Source organism: Mus musculus, chromosome 5 (assembly GCF_000001635.26).
Source record: "Mus musculus strain C57BL/6J chromosome 5, GRCm38.p6 C57BL/6J".
Classification (NCBI taxonomy): Eukaryota; Metazoa; Chordata; class Mammalia; order Rodentia; family Muridae; genus Mus; species Mus musculus.
In genome coordinates this window covers 92,602,816-92,624,873 of record NC_000071.6, presented here as the reverse complement: position 1 = coordinate 92,624,873, position 22,058 = coordinate 92,602,816, and the positions used below count along the sequence as shown (strand labels likewise).

The 22,058-nt window shown below is 44.8% G+C and overlaps 2 protein-coding genes across 14 annotated transcripts in view; one reads left to right on the top strand and one right to left on the bottom strand.

Annotated features, from left to right (window-relative positions):
* The window catches only part of Ccdc158 (coiled-coil domain containing 158), a 67,236-nt gene extending 50,599 nt beyond the window's left edge, over window positions 1–16,637 (top strand). For 7 of the 13 annotated variants that reach the window (XM_006534993.3, XM_006534996.3, XM_006534991.3 and 4 more), the window contains 4 exons: window positions 1,438–1,505; window positions 12,271–12,429; window positions 14,816–14,915; window positions 16,381–16,581. In XM_006534993.3, the coding sequence (XP_006535056.1) occupies window positions 1,438–1,505; window positions 12,271–12,429; window positions 14,816–14,915; window positions 16,381–16,501 (448 nt within the window). In that variant the 3' untranslated portion in view covers window positions 16,502–16,581. Of the gene's footprint in view, window positions 1–1,437; window positions 1,506–12,270; window positions 12,430–14,793; window positions 14,916–16,380 lie in introns of those variants that run through there. The other 6 variants (NM_177230.3, NM_001360018.1, XM_006534992.3 and 3 more) reach the window with 5 other exon arrangements.
* A 1,657-nt stretch (window positions 16,638–18,294) lies between these two features.
* Window positions 18,295–21,823, bottom strand: Stbd1 (starch binding domain 1). Its single transcript, NM_175096.3, has 2 exons — window positions 21,537–21,823; window positions 18,295–19,992 (listed from the first exon to the last, which is right to left on the bottom strand). The coding sequence occupies exons 1-2, from the start codon at window positions 21,763–21,765 to the stop codon at window positions 19,205–19,207; spliced, it is 1,017 nt and encodes a 338-aa protein (NP_780305.1). The 5' UTR covers window positions 21,766–21,823; the 3' UTR covers window positions 18,295–19,204.
* Between the last annotated feature and the right edge of the window lie 235 nt (window positions 21,824–22,058).

The window sequence follows — 22,058 nt, the reverse complement described above, 5'->3', positions numbered from 1 at the left end:
GCACTGTCTGACCAGGGACTGAACTCAGAACAAGCGGTTTTCCCTGAGGCACCATCTGGGAAGCCACCACACCATTTTTCGTTGCTGTAGTTACGTTCTTACTGAGCCTTACCACTTTTGTTCTCTAGTAACTCAAAGTTACTACAAAACTGACAGAGTAACCCCCAGTGCTTATTTACATTAGTCATCTCTTTAACTTGTACCATGGGTGATGATGGCTATGACTAAAGCACTTAACCGCAATGAAGAAAAGCTAGTACCATCCCTGTGTCACAGCACCAATTGTAAGCTCAGTTACCCAGAGGACTCAGAGTGTCAGTCTCAGAACTGCAGGGCAGGGCCAGGCCTCTTTCCACCCACTGAGCCGACTGTATCTGAGTTCTGTAACCTTGCATTATTAATGCTGAGTTCTTGTTAACTCTCTTTGGTTTCTTCCGTTTCCTTTCTGGTCACTTGTTTGCCATATAGTGCTGGCTGGTCTAGAACTCAGCTCCCTCTGCCTTAGCCTCCCAAGGGCAGGGGTTACAGGCATGTACCAACACACTCAGCTGCTTACCTCACTCCTAAATGAGTGGTTAAAATAGCAACTTACAGGATATATGAGAAATTTATATCTACTTACAATTTTTATTATACAAAAATTAAAATTTCTAACCAAGATTCCATTAATATGATTTTAGTGAGTAGGCCGGGGTTGCCTGCCTATAATCCCAGCATTCAGCAGGAATGAGCAGGAAGGCCACAAGTTCAAGGTCATCCTCAGCTACATTGCGGGAGCTGTAGAGCAGCCTAGGCTACAGACCCTGTCTTAAAGGGGGAGGAGGGAACCCTTTTTGAGTACTGAATTAAAAACTACAATGTATTTTGGCTTTCCCACTACAGGTGTTTGAGAACTTAACAGCTTACAGTTATGATTGGGCATCTTAAGTTTATATTCCAAGCTGCTACATGTGCCTGCATTGGCTTCCATTAGTCCATATATCTCAGTACTGGGCTTCAGAAAACAAAGTTTGCATTGGCCTTTATGTTAGCTTCTCTCTAACTCTTATGCCTGAAAGAAAGAACAGAAGGGAGGAAAGGATTTTATTTGGGCTTCAGGGTGTGCTTGGACAGAACTCATCATAGGAGTATGTGGCAGAGAAAACTGTTTATACATGGAAGAGAGGAAAAGAGAACGTGGGGAGAATACTGGAAGGATCCTCCACAAGTCTCCGGTGGCTTACTCCCATGACTAGGCTCCTCCCCTTCCTCCTCCCTCAACTTCACTCGTGGAGAGCCTCCACAGTCCAGTCGTCTCTGGGAACCCCAGCGATGCCCTGCCTGGCTCTGGGAACCCCAGAGATGCCCTGCCCGGCTGTATGCCTCCCTCATCTCCATGTGTTTCTCAGTGTAGTCAAATGGGCAAAGTTAACCTGCACACTGTCCTTACGTTTCCAGAGAGCCTGTCCCTCTGCATCCCGGAGACCTAGAAGACCCGTCTAGCTGCTTCACGTTCACATCTACAGGTGAGTTTTCAGTGGACTCCACAGAGGTGCCTCACTCCCAAGAGAAGAAAGCCAAAGTCACACAGCGGTGTTTAAGCCCCATGGACTCTCACTTCCTACAGCTCCCGTTCAGTTTTTTCCACCTACAGTGCCAACATTGCCAACCACCTCAGATTCTTTGAAGTAATGTAAATGTCACTTTCTCGGAAACCCTTAGCTCTCACCATTATTAAAAAAAAAAAAATCACAACCTTCCCACACTTTCCAGTTCCCCTGACCTTTCCCACTACATTACACATCATCCTGGAACGTATCATGTAACGTACTAATTCATGTTGCTAGTGTGTGCCACGGCCTGGGAAATAAGGCCCAGTAGTCTTTCCCTTTCTGACATACCTGGGTGTTTAGAGCCTTCCTGACACAGAGCAGGTGCTAAGGAAATGGTCATTGAATGGCTGGAGTCAAAGGGAGAATCACAACTCTCCAGATCATTTCCCGTGATGTACAAAGTGACTCCCATAAAAACAAAAGAGACAGACAGACTGAAAGATCAGACTCTGTTTAGAACTCGCGTGGCTCAGACTCAGAAAGGGAAAGAGGAATGAAAATATTATAGAGAGTGACTTAAATTGTAGCCAAGAAACAAATTACAGGAAGCAAACTTCATTAGGAAGACAAATTATAGAAAGCATATTAGATGCCTTAGGAAGCAAGGGCAAGACAGTAAACATAATTTACCTCACAGAAGAGAAAACAATTGGGAAAGAATGAAACAAACAGTTACTCAATGAAAACATGGCTATAAATCTGGCCTGTGCTATGTGAAAAGAGCTTCATTATAGAGGAATGTTAATGTAGTTAAAACGTGTGTGCATTTGTGTGTGCAGGTGTGCATGTGTTCGTGTGTGTGTGTGTGTGTGTGTGTGTGTGTGTGTGTGTGTGTGTATGTGTGAGAGATGAGCCCTGAGGTCATCCTTGAGTATCATTCCCCAGGATGCCGTCCATCTTACTTTAGGGAACAGAGTGTTTCACCTGAAACTCCCAAGTTAGGCTAGCTGTTAGCTGGCAGCCCCGGGGACCCTTTCTCTGCATGACCAGTGCTGACATTTCCAGCTTATGCTGCCACAGTTTATGGTTTACGTGAGCCCCAACCATCAAACTCAGGCACTCTTGTTTGCATAACACATATTTTACCATCGGAGTTATTTCTCCAGCCCTTTGTCATGGTTACTTTAATGATTAGTGAGGACACGAGAGCAATACTCTGTCTGATTGGATTACTCTAAATGAGAATGTTTGCCTTCTCACATATTCTGAATACCATAGAGCACTTTAACCCCACTCAGTATCCTTCCAACTCTCAACAATTGGTGTAATGCACATTAATATGAACATGGTTGTTACGGCTTAGCTAGCTGCCTATTCCTGTGATAAAACGTGGCTTACTGAAAGCCACTTGAAGAAGAAAGGATTTGGTTTATAATTCTGCAGCACAGTCCATCATCAAAGGAACTCAGGGCAGGAACTGAAGCAGAGACCATGGAGGAGCACAGCTTACTGGCTTTATCCTCATGGCTGGCTCCACCTGCTTTCTTATAGTACCCAGAATCACTCTCTGTTATTCGACGCGTTCTCACGACCGGCCAGGAAGAACACAACAACCAGAATCTTCTACGGCAAAGCTTTATTGCTTACATCTTATGGGGCCAGAGTGTAAGAAGCAAGAGAGAGCGAAGCAAGAGAGCGAGAAAACGAAACCCCTTTCCTCTTTAAAGAGAACAACAATTGCCTAGGACGCATCACTCCCTGATTGGCTGCAGCCCATGGCCGAGCTGACGTTCACGGGAAAAACAGAGTACAAGTAGTCGTAAATACCCTTGGCTCATGCGCAGATTATTTGTTTACCAACTTAGAACACAGGATGTCAGCGCCATCTTGTGACGGCGAATGTGGGGGCGGCTTCCCACAGTTCCCCCTTTTCTATTAATAAGAGCAAATAGGCCACCCATATTAATGAGAGTGGAGATAGAGGTCAAATCCCCAGTGTGTAGGTAAAGGAGCCATGTACAGGATTAGCTCTTAGGCTCACAGGCTTTTACCCAGAGCAACCCTGACCTGCTCCCGTGTCGTTTTGCCTGGGGGAAGGGAACTAGGACACTGAACCTTCTTGAAAGATGACATGTCTCCCTAGAATAGGCTCATATATGCCGCAGAGCCCTTCTACTGCAGTGCTTAGCCTTGCAACTCTCTCGGGCTGCTGAAGCACACTCACTCTATCTCGTGCAATGAGTCTAGCCTCGTGAGATATAAGAGCTGAGTGGCCAGCGACCTATTGCCTAAGCATAGATAACCATATATCAGGGGGAGCTCCATGTTCTAGTCCTGCAAGCGCCTGGGCAATAACCACCTTGTCTCTCCTAGTTTAGGCCTTAAGCTTACAGACCAATCAAAGAAGCAACACTAATCCACAGCAAAGTGTATCTCCAAATAATATTAATCCCACCCAATTTTTTAAAGAAAGAAAATGCTGAGGAGATCCAATTGGGTAATCCTTTGGTCAGCGACAGGTCCAAGCGCGTGGAGTTGACCTGAAGTCTCAATTCTCGAAGGATCTGTTCAAATTCAGCCATCCAATTCTGTAACATATACTGAAAAAGACTTTTTGACAAATTAGCTGTCCTAGTAAATTTAACATACTGAATGGAAATAACACACAATCCCGGAAACTTTTGTTCACATCCCTGCTGAGTTATTTGTCATAATACATCTAGTTGTATCTGGACAAGATCTATGAGTTGATTAACCAGCATGAGACCTCTCTGTATCTTGACATTAGCTGAGGCCTGTTTATCTATGACTGTAGTCACTGAGGCTGACAAAGTGTTAATGGTGTCAGTCATCTGGACCTGTCCAGACAGAACCAAGGCTGTCTGAATTAAGGCCAAACCCAGTTCTCCTAGTTAGTGGTAAAAAAGCAGGAGAATACTTGAGCATTATACATCACCGTCATTGGGAGTGGAAATGTCGACATTATCCCCCAACGCTGCTCTCTCTTTATTATTGACGCCCTGGACATCACCAAGACGAGGGACATTAGTATTCCCTTGGTCAGTCTGGATTTTTCGGGTGAGTCTTTCTGGTACCCAAAATGGGTTGTCTTCATTCTGTGGGAAAACACAGATAGCTCCCCTGGATCTTATCAAAATAGGATCCGGGCCATACCATTTATTATCAAGAACATTTTTCCATTTAACCATCTCATTGGGCCTATCTGGCTCTGAACAATGACGTTCAGCCGCAGTATGGCCATGAGCATCAATATTTAAAAAATTGAGTGTAAAGAGTGCCAAAGACACCGACACTCTTGGTGCTCGGGGTACAGTCTCCTCAAAAGTTCCCCTCTTCTGTTTTATAAGATAGGCTTTGAGGGTGCGATGCGCACGCTCAACAATACCCTGTCCTTGAGGGTTGTACGGAAGTCCAGTCAGGTGGGTTACGTCCATCTGACGGCAGAACTGCTGAAATTTTTGAGACGTATAAGCTGGTCCATTATCAGTCTTAAGGAGTCTGGGTTTCCCCCAAGCACTCCATGCCTCAAGACAATGTTGAATCACATGTGAGGCTTTTTCTCCGGTTAACGGAGAGGCAAACATGATGCCAGAACATGTGTCAATGGACACATGGAGATATTGAAGTTTTCCAAAGGAAGAAACATGTGTAACATCCATTTGCCAGACCTGTAGAGGTCGAATACCGCGTGGGTTAATTCCCACATGAGGAACTGGCAAGAACTCACAGCAGCTTTGACATTGAGTAACAATGTCACGGGCTTCTTTTCTTGTCAAGGAGAAACGACTGCGTAATGTTTCAGCCGTCACATGAAAATTGTTATGAAAATTTCTTGCAGCCTCTACCGGGGATGATAGGGCAGCAGCCACCACTTTAGTGGCCTTATCTGCCAAATCATTTCCCAGAGCCATGGGGCCAGGTAGGCCTGAATGGGCTCTAACATGAGTAATATAAACAGGAGATCTTCTAGATAACAAAACTAATTGTATCTGCTGAAAAATATTGGCAACTCTACTGGAAGGCTTAATCACTCCAGCCACTTCTAAAAGATTTACTGCATTTACCACATAACAGGAATCTGACACAATATTAAGGGGTTCTAAAAAGGTTTTTAAAACTTCTAAGACCACTAAACATTCTACCACTTGCGGTGAATTTTCATTATATTGTTTGGATACCACTTTACCATTAGCCACATAGGCACCTATGCCAGTTTTTGATCCATCAGTATATACCACAATCCCATTTTTAAGTGGGTTTCTTACTGTTATTTGTGGAAACACAACAGATTGATTTTGGGCAAACTGTAAGATTGGATGTTTTGGATAATGGTTATCTATTTTTCCTGAAAAGGAGGTAACTAAAACTGCCCAATCATTAGATGCGGCTGCCAAGGTTTGAACCTGTGCAGCGGTATAAGGTACAATTAAAAGATATGGACTTTGCCCAAAGTGGGTGATTGCTGCTTTTAGGCCTTTAAGGGCAAGCTGTGCAATTGCATCAGGATACCAATCTATTATTTTAGCTGGGGATACGTTTGGATGGATCCACAACAATGGCCCATTTTGCCACAAAACTGCAGTTGGCAATTGTGCTGTCTTAAAGACACACAAACTGAAAGGCTGCGAATCCTCAATACGTTGTAATTGTGCATTCTGTAAGGCTTTTTCCACCTTTTGTAAGGCCTGGTTAGCAGCTAGAGTAAGAGTCCTAGGGGAGGAGATATGAGGATCTCCTTCTAAAATACTAAACAAAGGCCTTAACTCAGCGGAAGGAATCTTTAAAAAAGGTCTGAGCCAATTAATATCTCCCAACAGCTTTTGAAAATCATTTAAGGTATGGAGGTGATCTCTTCTTATCTCTACCTTTTGGGGCACAATCTTATCTGGGGACACCACAGAGCCCAAGAATTGTCCTGTATCAGAAATTTGGACCTTTTCTGTGGCTATCTGTAGACCCCACTGACTTAAAGTTTTAAGTAGAAAAGGATATGCCTTTTGTAGCATGGTAAGGTCTTTATGGCACAGGAGGATGTCATCCATGTAAAGGAGCAAAATTAAAGAGGGGAATTGTTCCCTCACTGGCAAAAGAGCTTCTTGTACATAAAGTTGACACATAGTAGGACTATTGGACATTCCCTGTGGTAAGACCTTCCATTGATACCTCTTATCAGGTTCCATGTGATTAATAGAGGGGATGGTAAAGGCAAATCTGGGCCTATCCCTTGGACACAAAGGTATAGAAAAGAAACAATCTTTAATATCTATAATAATTAAATTCCAGCCACGTGGTAAGGCGGAAAGTACAGGGAGACCCCTCTGTACTGGGCCAAATAAGTTCATTTGCTCATTAATGGCTCTGAGGTCATGGAGCAGTCTCCACTTTCCTGACTTTTTCTTAATTACAAAAATTGGAGTATTCCAAGGTGAGGTAGAGGGTTCAATATGGCCTAGTTTTAATTGTTCCTCTACCAGTTGAATCACAGCTTCTAGTTTTTCAGAGGATAGGTGCCATTGAGGAACCCACACTGGGTCCCCTGTTTTCCATGGTATGGGTCGTGCTGCCCCAATGGCCGCTAAGGAAAACCCAGACCCTGTCTGTCTTGGTTTCCATTAGGTGAGATGGGCTCTATCCTTCCCTGTTCTTGATGTCCTAACCCTTTTCCTTCTTTATAACCCATCTTCGCCATGATATTTTTTGCTTTAGCTGAATACCCTCCTGATGGGGCGTTTTCATTGGACAAAATAAGGCCCAAATGCTGCATAATATCCCTTCCCCAGAGGTTAACCGGGAGTGGGAGCACATAAGGTATGAATTTCCCTTGCTGCCCTTCAGAGGATTCCCACGTCAAGGCAACGGAGCTTATAGTGGGACATGATTGATATCCTAGGCCCTGTAATGAATGAGATGACTCTGTGGTGGGCCATGCTTTGGGCCACCAATGTGTAGAAATTATACTTTTATCTGCTCCGGTATCAAGGATGCCTTCAAACTCTTTTCCATTAATCTTAAGGCGGAGCTTAGGTCTATCATTTAAAGATACAACCAAATAGGCAGAATCATTTCCTGAGGAGCCCATTTTCTTTATCTCAGGTCCTGCAGATTTCTCCCTGGTATTATCAGGGAGGAGCAGCAGCTGAGCTATCCTATCTCCTTTACTAATAGAAAAAACGCCTTTAGGGCTTGAGCACAGGACCTGTATTTCAGGGGAATGTTGACAATCCATAACTCCAGGGTGGACTACTAAGCCCTGCAAGGTGAGTGAACCTCGGCCGAGAATAAGGCCCATGGTTCCCGGGGGCAAGGATGGTATAGGCTCCACCGGCACCGGCTGAATACTCATTTGAGGCATTAATAGGAAGTCGGAGGCGGCACGCAGGTCCACCCTTGTGGGTCTTCCTGGGTCGTCTCTCTGACTGCTTCCTGGGTCCTGACAAACCGGTTCCCATATCTTTGAGGGCCCTGGGACCGAGGGCCCGATGACCCGTTTTTTGGCACATCAGTTGATTGACTATCAGGTGGGGGAAGGACTCTGCCCTTTATATCCCTCACAGAGCGACACTGGTCAGCTCTATGATAACCCTTGCCACACTTAGAGCAAAGAGTGAGAGTCCCTCCCTGTTTATCTGGAGCTCTGCAATCTTTCTTAAAATGCCCAGGCTTTCCGCAATTAAAACATGTCCTCTGATTATTTCTGCTCATGGAGCGGTTCTGAGATTGAAGGATGGCAGCCGCTAAACCTGCATTGCTGAGAGGTCCCCCAAGCTCTCGACAGACCCTGAGCCAGTCTTGTAAGCCTTTGTTCTTTCTTGGGGCTATGGCCGCTCGGCACTCCTTTGTGGCTTGCTCGTAGATTAGCTGTTCTATGAGAGGCGCAGCTTGCTCTGACTCTCCAAAAATACGCTCTGCTGCCTCTGTCATTCTGGCCACAAAATCTGAGAAAGATTCCTGAGGTCCCTGGATTATTTTTGTTAACTGACCAGTGGTTTCACCTGCTCGAGAGAGCGCCTTCCAGGCCCTAATAGCCGTGGAAGAAATCTGGGCATAAGCTCCCCAATGGTAGTTTGTCTGATCAGCAGAATAAGCTCCCTGACCCGTTAACAAGTCAAAAGTCCAATCTCTCTGCTCTGGAGTTAAAGCAGCAGCGTTTGCTCGGTCCTGCGCCTGTGCAGCCTCTCGCCACAGAGATCTCCATTTCACATATTTGCCCATACTAGGGAGAGCGGCTTTTGCAATCATTTGCCAGTCGGCAGGAGTTAGTGCCATGCTGGCGAGCCTGTCTAACTGCACCAAGGTAAAATTAGCATTGGTTCCGTATTTACGAACCGACTCGGCAATTTCCTTAATCTGTACGTATTCTACCGGAGCGTGGACACGCCCACCCTCGGCTCCTTCAAAGACCGGAAATGCCTGTTGTATTTTCCTTTGTTCCTCTCTGGGAATGAATGAGTCTGCGCACTGCCTCTCTGCGCACTGCCTCTCTGCGCATTGCTGACGCACTACGGGCTGACGCACTACGCAGGGCGGGGACTCCGCATAGGGCGGGAGTGCACCTGGTAGCCGATTGCCCTGAGGCCAATTAGCAAACTGGCCTTCGCCAGCCGCTTTTGGCTTTTTCCTTAAATGACTAGTTAGCACTTTACTTGGCGGCTGGTATCCTTTTCTTTCATAATGAGCCGCTTTTTTCTCCCAGTCTGTTTCTTCAGAGCACAGGCTCCTTCTCCTAGAGACCTCCGCTAATTGATCTTTCTTCTTTTCCCTTTTTCCTCTTTTTCTTCTAATCTCTCTCCAGGTATTCCTACCTAACCTTAACTTTTCCTCGGGTTCAAGACCCTTGGAAAGGCCTGTATACTTATTTTGTGTACCATATTTCCTTTTTGTTCCTACTCTCTCTCCCCGCTTTACTTCTGATAGCTTGTCCTGAATTTCCTCTAGAATTTTCAGCCCTATCTTAACCACTATATAACATGTGAAAAGGAACAAAAGGGCTTCTAACACTAGAAAAAATTCAAGGCCAAACATAACTTGTAAAGCCATTTTCCACTTTACTTCTGATAGACTGTCTTGAATTTCCTTAGAAAGTTCAAGATCAGACTTACCTCGTTCCCCAGCTGAAAAGTTCTGAATTCATACAGTTGAATCCTTCTTAACAGTCTGCTTTACGGGAACCTTTATCACCGTCGTTCCCCAGCTGATGAGTTCTGAATTCGGCAGTTGAATCCTTCTCAACAGTCTGTTTTATGGGAACACTTTATCACCGTCGTTCCCCAGCTGATGAGTTCTGAATTCGGCAGTTGAATCCTTCTCAACAGTCTGTGTTACGGGAACCTTTATAAACGTGATCCGCAGTTCTGGTTCCGGAATGAGGGATCCTCCTTGCGCCAGTCCCGAGTTTTTTTTTCTCGTCCCGGAATTCGGCACCAATTGTTATTCGACGCGTTCTCACGACCGGCCAGGAAGAACACAACAACCAGAATCTTCTACGGCAAAGCTTTATTGCTTACATCTTATGGGGCCAGAGTGTAAGAAGCAAGAGAGAGCGAAGCAAGAGAGCGAGAAAACGAAACCCCTTTCCTCTTTAAAGAGAACAACAATTGCCTAGGACGCATCACTCCCTGATTGGCTGCAGCCCATGGCCGAGCTGACGTTCACGGGAAAAACAGAGTACAAGTAGTCGTAAATACCCTTGGCTCATGCGCAGATTATTTGTTTACCAACTTAGAACACAGGATGTCAGCGCCATCTTGTGACGGCGAATGTGGGGGCGGCTTCCCACAACTCTCCAGGGGTGACATCTCCCTCAGTGAGCTAGGCCCTCCCACATCAGTCATCAATCAAGAAAATGCACCACAGGCTTTTCTACAGGCCAGTCTGATGGAGGCATTCTCTCAACTGTGGTTCCTTCCTCAGATGAATCTAGGTTGTGTCAAACTGACAAAAACCATACAAGATAGGGTTTTGTTTGGTTTTGCTTTGTTTTGTTATTTGAGGTAGGTTTCTTATGAAGCCCAAGCTGGCCTCAAACTCACAGAGTTCAACTTGCTTCTGCTTCCCAAGCTCTCAGATTAAAGGTGTGTGCCACCACACCTGGCTTAGGACAGGTTATTTGTATTTTCCTGTTTAATCAATATTCACCTTGATATGCTGACATCTTGGTTCTTTACTTTCTAACTAGTATAATTTTACTTAGTGCTTTTAATGTATGTCTGAGGGTGGTAAATTTTCTCAGTTCCTGACATTGTGTATTTCATCTTCATTTTGAGGGACTACTGAGTATAGAATTCCAGGTCAGGATTTCTTCACCACTCTAGTAATGTGGGTAACTTTCCCCACTCAGGGTTTCTGCTATATCTAAGAAGTCAGCTGTAAATTTAATGGATACCTATTTAAATGTTGTAGCTGTGATATTTTTGCCTTTTGTTTGCTTGCTTGTTTTAGCAGTTCTTACCCAATTAGCCATTTTCTTTCTATGAGTAGAACACATCTGCTGTGTGAAGTCATGTGGTTTGAATCAGCGGAAGTCTCAGTTGCATTGTCTGGTCTCCCTCTGTACCAGTAATCTCCTAGTTACATTTTTTTTCTCTTGGTTTTCTTTTTTCTTTTTTTCTTTTTCGTTTCTTTCCTTTTTTTTTTTTTTTTTTTTTTTTTAAGATTTATTTAATGTATGTGAGTACACTCTCGCTGTCTTCAGACACACCAGAAGAGGGCATTGGATCCCATTACAGATCGTTGTGAGCCACCATGTGATTGCTGAGAATTGAACTCAGGACCTCTGGAAGAGCAGTCTTAACCTCTGAGCCATCTCTGCAGCCCCTCTTGGTTTTCTACCATGTCATCTTTTCTTCGTACACCCCCAGTTAGGTTTTATTATATGATACTGGATTCAGACTTAGATCGAGACTACCTTCTTCTAGACAAAATTCACTTTTTGTTTGTATTTGTAGACAGCTAAGAGATTTGACAATTCCAAATCAGTTTGATCAAACCGTCAGTGGATCTGATTTGAAGTGAGACCTCTGGATATCACGATTCTGTACATTCTCATTCCTACAGCAGGGTTCACCAGAGGAGCAAGCCATGAAATGCTTATATAACTATAGACTGATGTACATGATCAGAGGCGGGGGTCCTACAAAGGCCATCTGCAAGTTAGTAACAGGGAAGAACAACTGCTTAGCCTAAGAATCTTTGAAGGTTCAGCAAGAGAGGCAATGCTTCACCCTGTGTGGGGCTGAGGCCTGGAGACTTGCTAGAGTGTACACTCAAGGGTGAAGAATCTGGGCCCTGGGGTCTCCAGGTAACGGCAGTATCCAAACCAAACCCACCCATGCAGAACTAAGCTAGTACCCATGGGCCAGTTTTCCGTACCACTGTGTGCTCCAGCCGGACTTTGCCCCTGGCCAGTCCTACCCATGTATAAGGGAGGCCTGCCTCGTCCAGTTTGTTGATGTCAATGCCACTTGTCTCAGAAACTCCCTCCCACACAAACAACTCAGAAATGGACTCTACCAGTTTTCTAGCAGTCTCTCAATCTAGTTAACTAAGATTAACTTATCATATAAGGTACAACCCTTTTTAGGACATAACTATTTAAAGTTCTAACCAGAAACTTTAGGTATTTTCCTCCCAACCCTGTCATTGGGGGTGTTTCTTTATTAAGTGCAGTGCACTGTTTTTAACTAATTTTTTTTTTACCTTTGTCCTTACGCAATTTTAGCAAGTCCATCTGGGAAAATGTCAGCTTCTCGTTCCTTCAGTTCTTCTCCTAAGAAGTCTCCGGTGCACTCCCTCCTGACTAGCTCAGCTGAGGAGTCCGTGAACTCCACACCACAGTATCGCTCTACCAAGCCTATTCATTCACCCACCTCTGCAAAAGGTAAGAAGGACCCGGTATTGCCAATGGGGTTGGCTGGTTTCTTTCTTTCTTTTTTTATTAGGTATTTATTTCATTTACATTTCCAATGCTATCCCAAAAGTTCCCCACCCGCTCCCCACCCACTCCCCCACTCCCCCACTCCCACTTCTTGGCCCTGGCGTTCCCCTGTACTGAGGCAGATAAAGTTTGCACGACCAATGGGCCTCTCTTTCCACTGATGGCCGACTAGGCCATCTTCTGATACATATGCAGCTAGAGTCAAGAGCTCCGGGGTACTGGTTAGTTCATATTGTTGTTCCACCTATAGGGTTGCAGATCTCTTTAGCTCCTTGGTTACTTTCTCTAGCTCCTCCATTGGGGGCCCTGTGATCCATCCAATAGCTGACCGTGAGCATCTACTTCTGTGTTTGCTAGGCCCCAGCATAGTCTCACAAGAGACAGCTATATCTGGGTCCTTTCAGCAAAATCTTGCTAGTATATGCAATGGTGTCAGCGTTTGGAAGCTGATTATGGGATGGATCCCCGGATATGGCAGTCTCTAGATGGTCCATCCTTTCGTCTCAGCTCCAAACTGTGTCTCTGTAACTCCTTCCATGGGTGTTTTGTTCCCAATTCTAAGAAGGGGCAAAGTGTCCACACTTTGGTCTTCGTTCTTCTTGAGTTTCATGTGTTAGGAAATTGTATCTTATATTTTTTCTTAATCCAGGGGATTGTAGGATTCTGCACACACTGCCCATATGTAGCCTGAAGTTGGTGCTATTAAGTAATATGGTGTTTAAATTAGACAGCTATTACAGCATATACACACTCATGCCTTAGTATAATAAAAGCTTAACTATTGTATATAAATACACTTTTACACTTTTGTGACATGAACATCGAATCTTTTTCTTGTTTTTTTGTTGCTGTTATTTGTTGGTTTAATAATTTTTATAATACTTTGTGTCTAAGTGCTGAGACTTTCCATTCTTGCTCAGTTAAAGTAGGATTTTCCTTCAGCCAACATCTTTTCAAGTATAAATGTCTGCTATACAAACTCATTAAAAATTTCATCAAAATTTTTAAGTTCAGCTTTTGTTTTATAAAAAAAATTAAAAAAATAATTTGATTTGGACTAAGTGCCTTAAAATATGTGAGTTGCATATAGGTCGAATTGTACTTGAAATGTCTTCCATTCTATACAGCAGTGACCAAAACCAGCCCATCATTCCCGTTGATAAGAAATAAGCTGCACAAGGTGTTGGGTCATAGTCAAAACATCTTAGTCTTTTGGTATTCTATGCCATACATATTTCTAGATCCTAAAAAAGTATAAAAATCAGAACCTAATCCTATTTGAGTACATGTTACTCTTTACTGTTATCTGCAATATACTCTGAATCTTTTGATTCTAAGCTCTTTGTGGCCTTAGTCAGGCCACAGAAAGCAGGTCTCCAAAGTCCAAAGCCTTCTCTCCATACATAGTAAACCACAAGCTCTCCATGGCTACCTAATTACCCAGTTCATGACCGCATCGCGATACCCCGTCTGTGGCTACATCGTAATAGCCCATGTGAAAGAAAGCAAACTCAGCACACACGCGTAAGAATCAGCTGTGACCGGTCCAGAGTGATGGCGAGAGGAGCGGCAGTGCCTGTAACTGCACAGGGATAGGGCACGTCCCCCATTCGCAGGTCCTCACCACGCATCATGCTACATATTACTTTTGTTCAAAGATTCCTAATCTATCCTAACTTTGAAGAAGTCTTAAGATTTGTTCTAAGATACTGCTGCTCATCCTCTTGAACTGAAAAACATTTAGACAATTATCTTTAATTTACAATGAAAAGGTACTTTGGAATAAAAAGTAAGTCAATAAAAATGTTTTCAAAATTATTCATCTAGTTGGGGGCTGAGATCCATTTGCTAGCCAAGTATTTTCAGAAACTGACAGAACTTCACACACTTAGTAGAGACAGCTTTCGTGCCTCTGGGCCCTTGTCAGTTGCTGCCATAGCATTGTAGGGTCATTATGCTGTGTCAGCATGCATACAGCCCTTTCCCACCACATAGACCATCCACACCCAGGTGACAGGCACACACCGAGAAGCCCCCAATTAGAAACTACTCAGGTTTGGTGTCTAGCTGACCCATATAGTCTATCGCTAACTTCTTCCCATGAGTTTGTTTAATACTATGTAATTGAATCATAGTAAATCAAATTGATTTCAAACAAAACCAAATAAGCTAGTATTGCTCTATTTAAGTGGGAAACATTTTTATTTTAAAATAGTGTTTTAAATTTTTCATAAGAAAAGTTGTTTGACTTGTCATTTGAAGATTTACAAAATAAATATTGAATAGACTTTTAATATCACATCTAAGCAATTTTCTAATAGATTCACAGTCTCCGTCATTAGAAACAACAGGAAAAACATGCCAAAAACTGCAGAACAGACTGGAAAGTTTGCAAACCCTGGTAGAAGATTTACAGCTGAAGAACCAAGGTACAGTATACAGAGCAGTCTGGGGAGTTAGCTCAGTGATAGAGTACTTGCCTAGCTAACGAAAGCCCTGGGTTCAGTCCCCAGCAATAGGGGGGAAACTCACAGAAAGATATATACATGCGTGCACACACAAGAAATATTTTTCTAACAACAAACATTTGAACAATGAATGTAAGCATGTTACTAATACTCAGTGGCATCCACTAAGAACTCACTCACTGTTATTCGTCTTCATGCCGCCTTCACAGCAGCATGGGAGTGTGGGGCCTGATGACACAGTAAGTCCCATGTCACATAGTGAACGGGATAGCTGAGGCTTGATCCTTGCAATTTCTGATGCTAAAGTCAATATCCTTTAACACACTTTGTACATCACTTTACTGTTTAAGAAAATCTCAAGTAAATTGTGTTAGCCCAGCTCTCTCTGAGCAGTGAGAAAACATTTTGCACTGCTCATATTATTGTGAGTTTTGGGTTTTCTTTTTCTTTTTTTTTTTTTTAAAAAAAAACATAGATTGGTTTTTGGTCCCACTTACACCCACACTTTCTAAGTCCCTCCTGCTTATGCCATCCCAGCGGTGTCTATATGGAAGACATGCGGCATCTGTTTAATAGGAACAGTGCCTTGGGCCAGATGCAATGCCTGGCAAGATGGTGCTTGAGGTCTGAACAAATATTTTTGGAGTTTTTTGGACAGAATTTATCAAAATTTAAACTACAGGGCTGTAGGTAGAGCTTGATATTAAGAGACTGCCTAGCCCCCAATGGAGGAGCTAGAGAAAGTACCCAAGGAGCTGAAGGGATCTGCAACCCTATAGGTGGAACAACAATATGAACTAACCAGTACCCTGGAGCTCGTGTCTCTAGCTGCCTATGTAGCAGAAGATGGCCTAGTCAGCCATCATTGGGAAGAGAGGCCCCTTGGTCTTGCAAACTTTATATGCCCCAGTACAGGGGAACATCAGGGTCATGAAGTGAGAGTGGGTGGGTAGGGGAGTGGGGGAGGGTATGGGGGACTTTTGGGATAGCATTTGAAATGTAAATAAAGAAAACACCTAATAAAAATATATATAAAAAGAGAGAGAGAGAGAGAGCCTAGCATGTGCAGGAGTGTGGGTTGAGTCCCCAGCTCAAGCAGAAGCCAAAACCATACACCTATTGTGTGCATGCGCACAAGAGCACAGAGAAATTCCCCAAACTACTTGCAGTAATCAAGTTTGGTCCCAGAGATGGAAGGACAGGCGGCTTCCCTCTGGGACCCTCCTGAGGTGCTTGGCTTATATCCCTGTTATCTGTCCCGCTTCCAGGAGGCTGTTACAGTTGTTACAAAAGGGCGCTGCATTGAAGTCTTAATGCGTCTCAGGGTCTGACCTGCAGGCTAACAGCTCATCCTTGAAGAGGAGTGTGAAGGGGTTTCAAACCTGAGTTGACTTTACAATCTAACTTTGTTTTATTGATATTTCAGCAATGTCTTCAATGATCAGAAATCAAGAAAAGAGGATTCAGAAAGTGAAAGACCAGGAAAAAATGTTACTAAAATGATGCGTTGCTTGCCCGCTCTCTACAGAGGGCTGACACCCGATTAATTGTGGTGTTACTTATAATTAGTGCCCTGTGAACTTTTTTCTTTTTATGTGAATTTTAATAAAAGATACCCTGACCTGTATACTCTATTTTGAAATAAACTTCCTGAATGCTCTCACAGTAAAACTTGTAACATTACCAGTTAGATTTGAGAGTATTCATATATTATAATATATTAATTTATGCTAATGCTAGCATGTTGGTATAATTGTTTTAAATTATTTTACTGGTTCTAAGATAGCAGAGTTAATTTTTCCCCCTGCTTTAACAAATTCTGGGTTTCAGGAGTGGGGGAACGTGTTCAGATGGTGTAAGAGGCGCAGAGCCAAGAACAGAAGGACAAACTCCAGCATGCTGGACAAACACCAGGCTTTATTAGTGACCTTGCGCTCACTGTTCTGTCAATATCAATAATCAACAAAACCTTGGTGCCCCCAATCCAAACTTAGAAATCTCTTCTCTTGCATAAAACTAAAGAAAGAAAATACTTTGTTACTCTTTAACTTCTACATTGAATACAGTCTACCTTAATTAAATTTTAATAAAATTTATATGCAAACTAAATACACTGAGGCAAGAGCAGACACACAAGAGTTTCACTTGTTCCGAAACATCAGAGACAATATGGCAGGGGTCATGGAGACACAGCTGCTTAGCTGGAGGCCTTGTTGCAGCCCCACGCCCCTCACCTTTCACCTCTAGGGATGGTCACCTGACCAGTTCCCACAGGTGGAATGGACATGGATAGAGAACTGTGGGCTACCTTCAGGTCAGAGTGTTAATACTGAATTTGCCATTTTTCCTCAAGTTATTTTCTTCCCACAGAATAGATGACAAGGATGGAGAGGGCCCTCAAGGAGGCACCACAGGCAGAAGGGGGTCTGGGGAACTCTACATGGAGGGCAGATACTGCCCAGAAGACCTGATAGTGCTGACTGACACCACAGGCAGCAGGGGCCCTGAGGTGGGTGTAGTTGCTCTCTCAGGGAAAACTGTCAACAACAAAGTTATCACTCTAAAGCACACCTAACTTCAAATGATGATTACAATCGATGTGCATTTAATTATAAATGATGTAAGTGTATATACGTAGCATGATTTGTTTCTTAAGTCAATGGGCTTTAATGAGAGGTTAACTTTAATTTCATCAGGTAACTGTAAATAGAATTCTAGAGACTTCTATTTAAACTGTTTTAATTAGCTTTGTGACGTAATGACCAGTGCCTTCTGTGGATCTCATTGTGCGATACATAAGCAGAATGCATGGATTTCACCTCAAAAATGCTGAGAGCCGCAAAGCTTCCAAGCAAACCTTCTAATGCTGCTTTCAGGTGAATCTAGGCTTTTGTCAGCACAGGGCATCTTAGACGGAATAAAATACCTGCCTTAGCTGATAGATAATATAGACTGTTAACACATGAAAACTCATTTCACTTGTGCATTTGGAAGGTAGAAGTAGGAAAAGCAGCTGTTGATGGTCGTCCTTAGGTATCTAGGGAGTCGCAGGCCAGTCTGGCCCACCCTGTCTGAAAACACCAAGGCCGAGAGTGAATTTTGGGGTTAGCCTGTGCTACAAGAAACTCCGCCTCAAAAAGTCCCTTCTAAGCAAAGTTTTAAAAAATATTTAAGACTTTCTAAAAAAAAAAAAAAAAGCATTTAAAACTCCCTGAGGGAGGGACAAGACTCTCCCTATGGTATCTGCTATAACTTGAGGCTTGCTTTTCTCTTTATGTAAAATATAGCTCCTTTATACCTAGGTTCAAGTGCTAAAATTGAAACAAATGAGACATTGAATAAAGATATTAAAACTCAGTATTTATTTATTCAGTTATAACTTAAAGCTTAATTATTTCTTCTCAGCGCAAAGACATTCTTCAGTATGGTCCTATAGAGAATTTCACTCGCTGGTATGTAAGGAGAGTGAAGAGTTAACAGATGGAAAAGATGCCTCTGGGGCAGCCCATTTGTTGACCCCATGTAGGAATGAGGTGGAGCAGTGAGCAGAGATGGTCCAACCAGGGCACTGTGGGTAAAGGAGGGATGTACCAGACTCAGACCTGTTACTCCCAGTCCTCAAGGAGCCCTTCAAACCACCTCAGCATCTCACACCTCAATCCCTCATGCTCTGCTTCCTGGGTGACCACCTCTGAATAGGCTTTCAGCCACTAAGACAAAGGCGTACTTGCTAATGTCTCGCCTATCCTCAGCAGTTAAAATGGAATAAAAACTAACAGGAAGTCTAGAGTTTCACTCCGATCCTTACTGGTCACAGTTCCGTATGATGTAAACAGTGTTGCTTTAGCTGTGTTTGATGGGGCTTATTGTAGTCTTTCTAGTCTAAGAGCTGCTAAGGGCGCTCTACCTTGTACCCGTGCAGTTGCTTAGTTGCTCCTTGCCCATATGTAGTCCATACCTCAGGTGTACTACCCAAGATGCAACTACCCAGGATGATCAATTCCTCAAGTCCTGATGTGTCAGCACAAACCAGTCAATACAATAAGGGACAAGTGCCAGCTTACAGGAAGCATTATCTGCAGGCATACATCTTCCTACATTTTGGACAAAAGCCACACTAGCAAATCTGAAAGAGCCCTGATGGCTACAATTGGAATCACACCGCCTTTACTTTAAGCTATGCAGTGCGCTCTAAAGCCTTAGCCTTGTCCACATTCTGCTGCAGCCTCTTGGATGCTCTGAAAACTGAGTCAGTGAATCCCCCACCACCCATGAACCACTTTATCCTCATGGCCAGTCTGCAGGAATCTATTGCTGCATTCTTCCCAACGAGTAACTTCCTTATTCTCTACCAACACGAACTTCCACTCCACCACTGTGTCTGCAGGCAGGAAGACAGAATGAGACCAGAGCCCGTCTTTGCAGTAGTGGAGTGGGATGTATGTGTTCCATCTCCCAAGGCTCTCATGGTCTCCAGTCACTGCAATGAACTGCACATCGGTGTTTGTGGTGTAGTGCACCTGGAACTGGATGCTGACCTGTTGAGGTTTCAGAGATGCCACTTTCCCATCTACTTCCCAGCCTCTTCCTCCCACAAGACTGTTTGTGCTGTCGTCCATTCTCTGATTTAGACTTAACCTAGAAGCCTCAAGACTGCCACCCAAACCAACACTCCCCCAAGATGAGTGCCTAGACACCACTTCCCAGTCCTCGTGGCCTGCCTGGTCCTGACTGACTGCTTTAGCTCTGTCCACAAGCAGGCTGCTGGAGGGCAGCTTTGCGGCCACACTGCCAGCTACTTTGACAGCTGTTTCTTGTCCTTTGGGGAGTCTCCATTCTCCTCCATGAGATCCTGGGCTTTGATTTCTTGCCGCTTCAGAGTCGGCCCTGGAGTGTGTGTCTGGAATCTTCCCAACAGGAACAAACTCTCTGGCATTGACCCAGTCTGCTCCAACATTCTGCAGCCGCTGTGCTTCCGGCAGGTTACCAAGATCTTTGCTCTCAGAAATCAAATGTCCGTTGCTTTCTCGAAGATGCTCTAAGAAAGGAAAGGGCAGTAACATTAGGTGGTTCACAAAGGAAGACGCAGAAAACTTTTGCTCTTGTCTTTATTTCTATGTACAGTTCAAGGCTCTGTTTTAAAAAAAGCAAGTACCTATTTGAACATTCCCAACACTGCTCTAAGAGCACACATGTAGAGCCAACGATCAAAAGCACACTTGGGGAGTCTCAGCACACACCATGAGAGAGAATGAAGTGGCAAGTTGCAAAGTCTCCCACAGTCCAGACCATGTTGGCAGGTATCCAAAGTTAAGTCACTTGGCTCCTGTCATTTAAAGAAAAGAAGAAAAAAAAATGCTGTCCAAGGGTTGGGGCAGGAGCTTAGCACAAGGCCCAGCCTCACATGCTGGTGGCTTCTATAGAACAAAGGATTACATGGCTACCCTGCACCTGAGAGTACACCTGAACTCCCTGGCAGTGAATACAAGACGGGCCAGCTCCAGCTAACTGGAAAGCATAGCAGTCAGTGTGAAGAAAACCGAGAACAAGACTGAGTGGAGCTGGGGGGGGGGGGTGTGGTGGGGGTGGGGAGGGCTTGAGGGAAAAGTAATGTCTTCAACAAGCACAAGATTTTCCCATCCCACCCACCCTCCTTAATAAGTACATACAGTTATAAAAACTATTCTTAAAAGTATACTATCCAAGTTCTCTAAAACCCTGGCTTCATTCCTGGCGACCTCTCCTAGAAGCCTGACCGCCCTAAAACCATAAATCAGCAGGGGTTAGGAGAACTCTGCGCTACATGTTTGCCTCTTTTTAATGATGACCTTCAAAGTGAGATGTCAGCAAATATTACTCTGGAGTCCTAATTTTCTGAAGAACCTTTTATCAAAACCCAGCCGTGGGAAAGATTTTCACGTAGTAGCTACAAATGACCACCACTAAAAATAAGTTCTGCCAGGCAGCTGGGCAAAGGGCACAGGAGGTAAGGGTTTGTGCCAGTGCACACTGATTGCCTGATGCAGGGTCTCTAAAATGTAGATTTAAACTTAGGTGACAATTCTCATCAGAGTTCGATTCCCTAGTAGGCCACCACTTGTTCACACGCCAGCACAAAGCCTCAGCTACAGTGGCCTTCATGACCTAAGTCTAAGCTGAATTTTACTTTCCTGAAAAAGCTGCCCAGATAGTAGGAAGTGAGTGTTCATAAGCCCCAGATCTAAGGAGGGGTGTGGTATGTCAGCGACTGGGACTCAGAAGATGTCCCTCTCAGCTTCAGCAGGAACTGAAGAGTTGTGAGATGCCCCCCCCCCCCCAAGCCATCCTCGTACACTGCTCCAAGTGCGGCCAGGCGGAGGAGCCTGTGCCCGCTGAGGCGGCAGAAGCTGGGCGCGGCCTCTGGAGGACCCGCGTGGCCTCTCCAGGACAGGACAACCCCAGAACGCGATGAGGGCTGAAGAAGGTTCAGTCCGAGGTCGGGGAAGGTGGTCCACCAGAACCCACCCGCATGGCTCCAAGTGCCTTTCGTTTCCCCTTCCCCGGAGAACTTCAAAACAACTAGCTCGAGGGGAGGAAGAATACCTGCTTTGGAGACCAGCTCCCGATCGGAAGGTTCAGGGCTCAGGCCGCCACTGCCACCACCACCCGGACCGTCTCCCGGGGCCGCAGCCTCCCCAGGAGGTGCGCCCTTCTGCGGCGGCTCCGCAACCCCGTCTTTCCCCGGGGCCCCAGAGTCTCCCCGCAGCAGCCACAGGATGAGCGCTCCAGCTAGACCCCCGCCGACCAGCAGGGCTGACCAGACGGCGCCCATGGCTGAGAGAGGCTGAGGGAGACTACGAGCCCCAGTGCAGGGCTCCGCTCACCCGAACGGCCACACCCACCCCGCCCGCCCCATCCTTTTAAGGTTCTTGGCCGCCAGCCCAGCCTTCCACGGCCGCCGCGAATTTTCCTGGCCCCGCCTCCCGCCCCGCTCGCCCCGCCCCGCAACCCGGCTCTCGCCCACTCCCATCACCGCTGCCGGCCCTTCCACACCTGGTCCCGCTCCACTTTATCCCACGCCAGAAGAGCCCGGTTACGCACAGCTCCGAGCCAGGAGATGGGCGC

What these genes read in the sequence shown, in the direction of transcription:
- Stbd1 (NM_175096.3), bottom strand. Translation starts at nt 21,765, where the DNA reads ATGGGCGCCGTCTGGTCAGCCCTGCTGGTCGGCGGGGGTCTAGCTGGA. An exon ending in GGAGCTGGTCTCCAAAGCAG is followed by an intron (nt 19,993 to 21,536) that starts GTATTCTTCCTC and finishes TTCCTTTCTTAG; the next exon opens with AGCATCTTCGAGAAAGCAAC.